Source organism: Danio rerio, chromosome 6 (assembly GCF_052040795.2).
Source record: "Danio rerio strain M-AB ecotype USA chromosome 6, GRCz13ab, whole genome shotgun sequence".
NCBI classification, from domain to species: Eukaryota; Metazoa; Chordata; class Actinopteri; order Cypriniformes; family Danionidae; genus Danio; species Danio rerio.
The window spans coordinates 12413188-12425000 of record NC_141026.1 but is presented as its reverse complement, the minus strand read 5'-3'; the positions used below and the strand labels follow the sequence as shown (position 1 = coordinate 12425000).

Below are 11813 nucleotides of genomic sequence, written 5' to 3'. Positions count from 1 at the left end.
GAATGTCCGCAGCCATGCCACCATTTTCAGATGTCTCCACTTTCCCCCATTCACCCTGACACGGAGCAGCAGCGTTTTGAAACCAAAACGGCCTTCAGCGTTTTCAAAACTTTCAAAAAGTGTATTTTTTCGGGGCTCAAAGACTCCGGGGTAGTGTGGACGTAACTGTAGCAATACTTTAAAACTAAAACGTATTAGTGTAAACAGGGCCTCAGAATTCCTTTAGTTGTATTTGCTTGAACCATGACGGTTTACTTCTTAAAACCCACCAAACCGATTGTATAACCAAATGTTGTTCCAACAAGCTCCAGAGAGCTTAAATCACCCAGCCAGCAAAAGCACACACACACACACACACACACACACACAAAAGCTAATGCAACCAATAGAGAGACTCCCACTGCATCAGTTATTGCTTTTTAAATAAAGTAATATATATTCTAACTCTCTTAAGACCCCTACCCCCTCAACCCAACCACAGGCTTTACTCGACTGCACAATGGCATCCTCCCCCAAAACACAGACATAACAAAAACCCTTTTAAAAGTAATCATAACAGAACATTAAACAAAAACAGATCCCCCTTGCAACATACTGTGCAAACACACATGAAATAACACTTCATTTCAACTTTTTAGCCAAGACCCTGAAGCAGAACTAAAAATTATTGTATAAATCTGTTTTGAGTAAATACAGAATACTAGCTTTTACAGTTACAAATCCTTAACTTGTTGTACATTGGGACTAAACTAAAAGTGTGATTTAGGACAAGGAAAATCATCAAGAATGCATTAGTGTATGCTGTCATGGCTTTGCAATCAAAAAATGTGATTATAATGGAAGTCAATTGGGCAAAAACAGCCACAAACATAACGAAAGAGTAGTCAATTTGAGCCAGCCACTTTAAATGTTATCACTCGATTGAATGGGCATTATCAGTGGTTATCAACTGATAGATATGGGCCAGTAGGCCCTTCTAGTAGACTCAGAAGGCTGTTATCATCCATCCACATGGACTGTTAGCAATCGAGTGATAACATTCAAAGCAGCTGATTTGAACAGTGCAAAGGGGTTAAATCAAGAATCATTTTCTAAGTTAAGAATATTGTCTTGTTTTTAAAATTAATATGTCAAAATAACTGTGTTTTTCCTTAAAACAAGCTAAATAATCTGACAACGGGGTAAGAAAAAATATCTTATTTAAAAAGAAAAAATAAACTAAGTTTGCTTACATCAGCAGAGTAATTTGCTTATTTTAAGGAAAAACTTAATTAACTTTGGCATATTTCTGAAAACAAGAAAACATTTTTTTTTCTTGTCTAGAAATTGCTTCTTGACTTGTAGATTTGTAGCTATTTGGACTAGAAACTATTAGCAAGAAAGCATATTTTTGCAGTGATCATGTCCTGGATATTTTCACGCATTTTATGTCCAGAGTTCTAGAAATGTGTTGAAGCACCTCATTTTTACCTGACACTAAAAAAATGGTGAACACCTCCGGCTCTGTCTGCTTTAGCCTTGATAGTAAGTGCTTGCGCTGCATGTGCTGAATCGCTTTTTGTTTCCCTCAGTTTCAAAGGCACATCAAGAAGTCAGAGGGGCACAAGACTCCCAAAGTGGAGCTTCAGATCTCTATATATGGTGTCAAGATACTGGACCCTAAAACTAAGGTAGGATTTTTCAAATATTTAGCAAAATATCAAAACATAAATGAACAGAGAATGTATATGTCAACATTATATTGAAACATCTGTTTATATTTCCTAAAACAACTAAGCACAGAGGTACAGGATCAGAAACATATCAATCTGTAAACATTTTTTTTACGGATAAACATGCTTTATGGATGTGACCAAAAACGTTTGCACAGTACACAATATTCTGTGAATTAAACTGCACAATCCAAAAGAAGCAATGCTAATCAAAAGGATAATAGTTGGCTCACTATAGAACAAATGTGGTTGATTTTATTTGATATTTTTGCATTTATGAGGAAAAAGCTTTGTTATGGATATGACACCTCTCCATTATGAATGTGACACATGAAATTGCCACTTGTGTAACTTTAGTTAATGTGGAGCAGTAGTTGGTGCTGTCGCCTCAAAGCAAGAAGGTTGCTGAAGGCTGCTGTGTGGAGTTTGCATGTACTCCCTGCATTCGCGTGGGTTTCCCACTTAAGTGAACTTAAGTGAACTTAAGGTTTTAGCATTACATACAAAAACGTTTTATTAAAACTATTATTATATTATATCTGGTATGAAAATGTCAAGATTAAAGTATATTGTCGGCGCCAGTAGCCTAGTGGTACTGCCCACTGACATTTAGCACCAACGTGTTAACGGGTGACCCGAGTTTAATTCCCGGCTCGAGGTCCTTTGCTATATTTCCTATATTAAAAAAAAAAAAAAAATATATATATATATATATATATATATATATATATATATATATATATATATATATATATATATATATATATATATATATATATAACATAACCAATACAATTTATTGATTGAAATATTGTGGAAAACAGCCATTCAACAATTGTCATACATTTCCACTTTTAAAGTAAAGCTGGCAGGTTGTTTGGTATCCAAATCATCTCAAACAGTCTCTTTTGTCATGTTTAATGTAAGATATTCTGATGGATGGCCTCACGGTACATCTGTATCTGCGTTTGTGCAGGGGAAAACGCAGCAATAACCAAGGGCGATTGCTTCTGGGCATCAGGATTGCTTCTGGGCATTTTAATACTCAACGGGGAAACACAAACACTAAGCGAATTTGCAATTACATTTGAATTTCATCACAATATCCCCCTCTTAGACTTCAATCAGTTTGTTATGCTGTAACACTTGGATGAGGGAGAGGATTTACCCTACAAAGACACCGTGGAAATCATCACTAACATTAAAAGGTTACATTCAGTTCATCACAAAGATCCTCATTGGATGTTGACTTTTGAGTTTAATATTGAAACTAAACTGGAGTATAGTTAATGATTTTTAATAACCTTGGAAAATGAAGCAGTTGAATGGTAATCAAAACTGGAATGTTTATATATATGGAACAAACCTGAACACGGTGAAATATAATATATAAAAGATGATCATATTTACACACATGCGTAATTTACAGTCACATGCATGGCTGATATGAACAACTATAAATAAAGACATCACAGATAAGAAGAATAGGTCATCATTAGGTTTTGAAACAGTTCTCAGCATGAATATATCCACTATTCAGAAAGTATCTCTAGCTTTTAAGTTTTCATTTTGTTCTTGGGTGTAAAATGAGTGGCGATCAGGAGCTGAGATGTGTTATTTTGAATGTTGTGATGGGAGCTGTTGAAGTTCTTATCGAAGTACGTAGTCAACAAAGTAATGTTCTTGTAGATTACACCCAGACAAAGTCTGATGCTTTCCATTCCAATTCAAATCACAGAAGAAAATGATGTGTTCCAGCTTTTTATATACAGTAGGTATACATACACTGCAATTTGCTTTACATACATACATATTCAAAACGAGTTCAGTTTCACACAAGGGCTGTTTTTTGATGTTTGTTTTTCAAATAGCCTGAGGTGAAGTGTGATACTAATTCTATAGAAACGTTCAGTAAATACCGTATTGAGCAAAGGTTTTAGGCCAATCTGTTGTTTTACTGATGGTACTGTATATGTGAACCTTTACCACAAAACCAGTAATAGATGGAGATTTGTTTGTCAAATTTTGTAAAAATTGAGATTTATAGAGGGTGAATAAATTATTGTGTTATAGTTTGTTAGGACAGGTGTTACTGTAGGTTAGTTTGAATGATTTTTGGTTTTAATTGTTAAAGACATGTGAAAGACAGTGTTGTAGAGAGGCTGTTTGTCCTGGTTTGAGCTGCTTTTCTACCGGTGTTGTTAGCAATATTGTCTGGTGGACTTGTGAATGCTGAAAACTACAGAGAGGTTTTAATCTAATAATGGTAATGGTCATAGTTTTCATTTTCAGCATGATTATAATCAGCTAATAGCAGCGAAATCCTATTTGGAGAAAGAAAACAGCTGATGAAACACTGGCAGTCAGGACATGGCCTCCACAGAGTCCAGGCCTGAATGTTATAGAGGCTGTTTGAGATCACCTGGACAGAAAAAGAAAGGTGACACTCTAAACCTAAAGAAGAGCTCGGGAAAGTGCTAAAAGAAGCCTGATATTACAAAGCACATTATTTTAGAAAATGGCAGGACAATTAGAACAAAGCAGTTCAAGCTGTGCTTGTGCCAAGGGAAGCCACATTCAACAGACGTTTGCTTGGAGGAAGAGGTGTGCTGTTGTTGTTGTTTTTTGTACATATTTCCTACATTTTCTGTTTGTTTTTATTAAAGAGACTAAATAATTATATACTGTGCAAAAGTCTTAAGCCAACAAAGCTGGTATCGTGCTTAGGACTTTTTAACATAGAGTTAAGTAATGTTAATTGTGTAATATATTAAATATTTGTTTTTATCATATTATCATATTTTGGCAACACAAATATGGCCTACACAAAGAAAACAGCAGGACTGTGCAGATTTATTGTTTGACTAATATCTGAATTATTCTTTTTTTGGACGAATCAAAAACATTTTTTATATACAAGATAATTCGCCCAACTATTCTGTAGTCATAGCCTGCCTTTATTTTATCTAAAACATTCATTGATGTCTCTCTTTTGTGTCTCTCTCATTAATGATCGTTTAAAGAAGGTTGTTCACTGTTAACGCTCACCAAAAAAAAAACTAAAAAAAAAATGTTTTGCTCCTTGTTAAGCTACTGATTTAAAATGAGGTAAATCAACCCAATTCCAGAGTTTTTTTTAGATAACTTAATTGTTCTATGTTCAATCCACTTAAATTAGTTTAAACAAACAAAATTCAAACAAATAAAGTAAAATTTTAATTTGAATTTAACTTTAATAGAGTTAAATTAAGACTTGAGACACAGAGTGGAGTTGACCACGATGATAGGGTTAGAGTCTGGTGAAGAATGGTTCCAGAAAGCGGGCAAAACAAAAACAGAAGCAAAAAAATAAAATAAACAAGGTAAATAACAGGGTAAGAATGTGGTAAGATCTGAAAACATGGTAAAAATCATGGTAAAAAAACAATCTTTTCTTTTTCTGGATTGCTTTTTAAAACACCCATTTCCCTAAAACCGGTTGGGGTCAACCGGTGCTTCAGAAAAAACTATTGGTTGGGTTTAGGGAAGTGGGTGGGCGGGTCAATCGGTGCTTCAGAAAACACTATTGGTTGGGTTTAAGGAAGGAGCAGGGTGGGTAAGTCGATCGGTCAGTCAGTCAGTCTATAAACAGCAACCTCTGGTGGATATAGGTAAGAACAGCAGATGCGAATGGAACGTGCGAGAGAAATTGGCGGCCTCTGGTGGATTTTGCGAAAACAAAAACTGCAAAAAAAAAACGAAGCTCCTGGGATGTATTTGGCACTCTCCAGAAATGTACATAGCGGTACAATTGAATGAGCCTGGGTATGACTTAGTTGTACTCTATGAAGGTATTTACCTTGACTTGTCGCATAAAAATCATACTTAACACTTTTGACATTCAATTTTGCTACAGAATGCGAGGGTGGTGTAGGGTCATATAATAAGCTGGTTATATGGTTTTCATTGTAAAATACATTACGCCTATGAATTGTCCCTGTAAACCATGGATACAAGTGTGTGTGTGTGTGTGTGTGTGTGTGTGTGTGTTTGTGTGTGTGTGTGTGTGTGTGTGCAATCAAAAAATTACTTTTGCTGCTTGTTCAAACTAGTTATTTAAAATGAACTGAATCAATACTGGGCAACTCAGTGGTGCAGTAGGTAGTGCTGTCGCCTCACAGCAAGAAGTTCGCTGGTTCGAACATCGGCTGGGGCAGTTGGCGTTTCTGTGTGGAGTTTGCATGTTCTCCCTGCGTTCGTGTGGGTTTCCTCCGTGTGCTCCGGTTTCCCCCACAGGTCCAAAGACATGCGGTACAGGTGAATTGGGTAGGCTAAATTGTCCGTATTGTATAAGTGTGGATGATTGTGTGTGGATGTTTCCCAGGGATGGGTTGCTTGAGAGCATCCACTCAGTAAAAACATGCTGGATAAGTTGGTGGTTATTCCGCTGAGGCAACCCCAGATTAATAAAGGGACAAAGCCGAAAAGAAATTGAATTAATCAATGAATCAGTCAACACCCTTCTTGAGTTGACAACTTAATTGTTTAATGTTCAATCCACTTAAATTTGTAAAAACAATTAGGTTAATTATTCAATTTGAGTTGGGACAACATGACACAGTTGTGTGGAGCCCAGTATTTTTACAGTGTGTATGTGAGTGTTAATCTTTTATTATTTACTTAGTTTTTACTTGTGAATTTTGTAATAAGCATCAAAAAATTGAATGCTTTTAATTGAAAGTTAAATCAACTAATTCTCTCACGCTATGAAAGAGCCTTAAAAATGTAAACCCCTCAGCAGTAGAATGTTTCCTCTGGGCTGTTTTGGATTTGTTGCTCTTTTCGGTTTAAAATAGGTCCGTGTTTAGCAGTGAGCTTTTAATCAGCGAGTTTCTCCTCAACTCTCTTTCCTGTTCCAGGAGATGCTGCACAACTGCCAGCTTCACAGAATGTCCTTCTGTGCAGACGACAAAACAGATAAAAGAATCTTCACCTTTATCTGTACCGAACCCGAGACGAAGAAACACCTCTGCTACGTGTTTGACAGTGAAAAATGTGTAAGTTAAACAATTCTGTGATCTCTTACAAATGTTATGTTCAGAAGAAACCCTGTTTGCTTAATGACAGCAATGTTTGCACATCTCACGCAGGCGGAGGAGATCACTCTTGCTATTGGACAAGCCTTTGATCTGGCCTACAAAAAGTTTCTGGAGTCTGGTGGGAAAGATGTGGAGACCAGAAAACAGATTGGAAACCTTCAGAAGCGAGTAAGATTATATTCACGGAAAGCTGCTCACAAAGTTCAAGATTAAATTGATATGTGGCCAGAATACATTTGCACACGGACACACTGATTTCAAGGGAGATTCTTCAATTGTGGGCAATGCCATGTCTGTGGAATTTTAGCAAAAATGTCTTTAACGTCTTTAGTTATTTAGAAGAGATTTTAGTTTCTTCAGTTTTCCTAATGCGGTAAGAATTCCCACATCATAAAAACTAGATGTTACGAAATACCAATATGGTGCAGCTAAATATTAACTTTGATATCAAGAGTTCACACTTAGCTGAAGATTGATTATAAAGCTTGTTTGGCATGCTGTCCTGGGAGAGAGCCCTGAGCTCATGAGATCCTCGAGCCCGGGGCTCCCTCCCGTTGCAAGGCGGGAGGGGAGTTTGAGCTCAGGTAGATCTCGAGAACTCCCCTGTTGTAGTAACCAATGAACAGTAAGTGATTGCTCTTTGGAGATAACTACATACTAGAAGCATGTCTATGGTGCCGATTTGGATTAGTCAATTAACTTAATTTGCATGTTTTTGGACAGTGGGAGAAAACCAGGGAACCTGGGGGAATCCCACGTGAGCACGGGGAGAAAGTGCAAACTCCACACAGAAATGTCTGCTGGTTTGGTAAAGCCTGGAACCAGAGACATTCTTGCTGTGAGGCAACAGTGCTACGCACTGGGCCACCGTGTCACCCATCTAGGAAGGAGGAGGAGTTGGGGTGGAAGAGGGGACTCTTCAAAACGAATATAGCAGTGGAAAGAAACCCAGGGTATTTATAGTAGTTTAGGAATCGTCTGATTGGAGCATTGTGAATTGGATAATGCGGATCTGGCCGCTAGCAATCATAAGCACGTGATCCTCTCGAAATTAGTTTATACATAAACTTCACATAAACGGCCCTGGGAGTAAGTATTATAAATTGTATTACATCTTTTTAGAAGCACCAAGTGTGGCCATGGGATAAGGGTGTCAAGCAATAAAATATATGGCAGACATAAAAGTCATTTGAAAAATGAAAATAACAAATGATGAAACCTTGACAGAAAATTTCTAAAATGGTTTTAATGTTATCTTCAACTTAAAAGCTTTAGGTTTTAATAAAGATTAACCCTTGAGACAAAACAGTGCCCAAAGTTAAAGAAACGCCCATCACTTTGAGAGCTGAATCTTGGGAAAGTCAATAAACAACAACATGGAGAAAGGCTTGCGGTTGTTTTGCGCAAGAAAGTATGGAAAATAGGGATGTGACTGTGCTTTTTGTTGACTGGTGACGGGTTTGCAGGGGGGATTTAATAAGTTTTGATCTGGCATCCGAAAAACTTTTCAAATAGCTGTGAATACTGCATAATATTTGTGTGTAAAAGGCCCATGTCAACTGTAATACTGTTTTACAGCATTGATATCAAAGACAATTTTGATGTGATAAAGAACACTTTATTGTCACTCTCTTAAATTGGTACTTATTTTGAAAAAGTTTTAGTCAGTTTGTGTACTATGTTTTTTTTTCTTATCAGAGCTGGTTTAAGCTAAACGTGTTAAATGTGGACAAACCCAACATTTGGGTTATATTTTAAATTCAATATCTACACTCAAACACAACTTTAGTACTGATTTTAAATTAGTTAAAAACACCCTCCTTACATTTTTTAGGGGACAAATTATTTATTTTACAATTAAATTAATTATTTAATCCACTTAAATTTGTAAAAATGATTAAGTAACTTAATTGATTTGTGTTGGGACAACATGAAGGAATTTTGTGAAACCCAGCAGCTTTTATAGTGTAGCGGTTGAGTTTGTCCATATTTAACCAAGTGTGTCTGTGCATTCGCATCGAAGGCAGTGAGAGTGTCAAAGTTTGCTCTGGCCGGCCTGGCGACAACACTGTCTGCCTTCACAGCTCCGGCAGGGAGAGCGTCAAAATTCACTGCATTCATCTTGTATTTAAAGGGGCCGTTGCAGCATATCAGCAAATCACTTATAATCCTGCAAAAAAACCTTCTTTCTACTGTGAAAATGCTGCACACTTTTTATCAAATTCATTTAACAATGGAAGATCAAGTTGTTGCGTATGTCGTGGCTTTGCTTCACTTATCCAATGTGTCCAAATGTCTGAAATACTCTGAAGCAGCAATACTGTTGTGTACTGTCGTTATAGTTGCCATGAGACTCCGCTTTTTAAAGAAAACATTTATATATAACATTAACTCGCTAGTAACCTTTTAATGTATGTCCCTGTAAGAAAACACCGTAAACAACTGGAAATCTGGCCCCAGCAATTATCAAGCCCCCTATGATCAAACTGTTGGGAACAAGTGTGGTCGGAACCAAAGTTCACAGGGCTGTGATCTCTGGAGCGGTGGACTTCTACATTCCAATTGGTTGCCGCTGAACCGCGTCATAGCTCCTTACCATAAAGTTGACTTGATTTCAACTGTTCTCGACACCCACACCGTCAAAGATGCACCATGTCACTCCTTGTTGCTTATAGCCCCCGGCTGCAATTGAAAATGAATGACTTTCCGCTACTTTGACGCTCTTGCTGCATTCGATGTGAACACAAAGTTAAAATAGCCCAGAATTTGCCTAGTTACCATTACCATACTCAAACTCTCTCCTCTATATCCTTATGGGATATAGAAGCATGTATCTTAGTAGAAGTAAACAGGTCAACTGGTGTTTTATCGATTTGTCCTACCTTGTCAGAGTGTCCTACCTCCCATTTAAAAAGTAGGTAGCACATTTTGATGAGGCTCATTCTGAAAGTGTACCGCTGTATACATTTCTGGAGAGCGGCAAATATGTCCCAGGAGGTACATTTTTATTTTGTAGTTTTTGTTTTCGCAAATCCACCAGAGGCAACTGTGTACGCTTTTTGAGATCTCAAATTTCTCCCACGATTGTCATTCTGTTGTTCTCATGTAAATCCACTTGAGGCCGCTGTCGATTGACTGAATGACTGACTGACCGATCGACTGACCCACCCTCCTCCTCCTATAAACACAACCAATAGTATTTTCAAAAGCACAGATTAGCACACCCAGCCACCCACTTCCCTAAACCAAACCGTCAGTTTAAAAAGCAATCCAGAAAAAGAAAAACCCTCGCCTGATTTTTACCACGTTTTCAGATTTTACCACATTCTCACCCTGTTATTTACTTGCTTATTTTATTTTTCCGCTTCTAACCATTCTTTGCCGGACTCAAACCCCATTGTCGTAGTCAACTCCTCTGTGCATCTTAAGTCTGCCGACTTACATGGCGAGGTACTGGACAAACTGGTAACAGCGGGGAAAGTCCTCCATCTGGAGGTAGGCAGGCAGGCAGCTGGTAAGCGCGAAAAGGAATGGCGTAGCATTCGTTTAAAGGTGAAATGCAGCCATACATACTTCTGGCTACATAATTCGCGATCTCTAGAAATGTATATAGGGCTACGTTTTCAGAATGAGCATATGCTGCTTTCATGATGCAATGTGCTACCCATCAGATTTTGCCACCAGTGTAATTTTTTTAATGTGGAATAGTGTGATATGAAGCTGTAATATCGCGCTAACCTGGGCTTGACATTAACACCTACCAGCCTGCCAAATACGGGTCAATTTTAGCTGTGGTGGAATAGACAGACAGCCCCACTACCCACGTTTTAATTGCCAGAGCTGCCTCGTCCCTGAAGATTAGAATGTTAGTTTAAAGAGCCCATATTATGGGTTTTTGAAAATTCCCCTCCATGTAGTGTGTAACACAGCTCTAAGTGAAGTAAAGTATCCAGCTAAGGCTTAAATCTGTAAGAATACAGTGTTTAAAACTGTTGATTCATCTATAAAAGAGTCGACTCATAGTGCTTCAAACGAGTCGCCTTGATACCGATTCATTAGGTGTTTCGCCATGACGTACGAACGAAACCAAGTTATTCACGTGCACCCGCAAACCCGGGAGATTTCAAACCTGAGGCCCCGCCCTCTGACGCAGAAACCCAGACACACACACACACACACCCACCCACAAACACACACACACACACAAACATGCCGGTCGATTGAAGTCACACTGCAGATGGATATATTGAGTCTCTACCCAAAGATGAAACCTCAGCATTATAGCCAAGCAGTTGGAAACTACTGGAAACTTCTGGAAACTACATGCTACAAAGAATACTTCATCAGCGTTTGTTAAAGGAAGGATCAGTAAAGAGTAACTTACTGCTGGACGTCAGGATGGGTTTCTTCCTCCATTTCTCAAGTGTAAGTACGTGCGATTAAAGTTGCCTCGTTGACTCGAGCTTGCAAATGTATTTAGTTGTGATTTGTTACTTGTAACTGCGTGTACTGTATCAGGTTAACTGGCTATATTCTCTTATCGCGTGCAAAGTCACGTTAAAAACGCGACGCGTGCTGCTTTGTTAACGGAGCTCCGTGGATGAGGAGTAGTGTGTGTGTCTGTGTGTGTCTGTGAAAAGAGCAGAGTGAGAAGCTAGGAGATCTCCTCAACTGTTTTTGGAGTTTTTGCTCAATAAAATAGTTAGTCGTCTGAATTTTCAAGTCCATCGTCTGTATTTACATTGACCCACTGGCAGCTAAAATCCACGCCTACACTATCGAGCGTGCATGAACTGTGATTACTTTTATATTGCTGATTAGCTGTTTGGCTTTTCACTCTCTGACTGAAGGCAGTCGACCAATCGCAACAGGCTGTCATCGATCCAATCAGCGCAGATTAGCTTCGCGCTTAGGAGGGGTTTGGGAACAAATGAATCACTGGACGATTCATACAGGAGTTGCTGGGATAATTAGGTAAAAATAAATGCAGATTATGAGACCATGAAAGTGTTTTTTTGACCTA

General features: G+C 38.2%; 1 protein-coding gene across 7 annotated transcripts in view; it reads left to right on the top strand.

Annotated features, from left to right (window-relative positions):
* The window catches only part of gulp1b (GULP PTB domain containing engulfment adaptor 1b), a 120478-nt gene that overhangs the window by 96228 nt on the left and 12437 nt on the right, over positions 1 to 11813 (top strand). For 6 of the 7 annotated variants that reach the window (XR_015493282.1, XR_015493281.1, XM_087256821.1 and 3 more), the window contains exons 5-7: positions 1572 to 1670; positions 6611 to 6748; positions 6842 to 6958. Coding sequence is in view for 4 of the 7 variants with exons in the window: in XM_087256821.1 (XP_087112947.1) it covers positions 1572 to 1670; positions 6611 to 6748; positions 6842 to 6958 (354 nt within the window). In the remaining 3 variants the exon portion in view is untranslated. Of the gene's footprint in view, positions 1 to 1571; positions 1671 to 6610; positions 6749 to 6841; positions 6959 to 9372; positions 10669 to 11813 lie in introns of those variants that run through there. The other variant, XM_087256822.1, reaches the window with a different exon arrangement.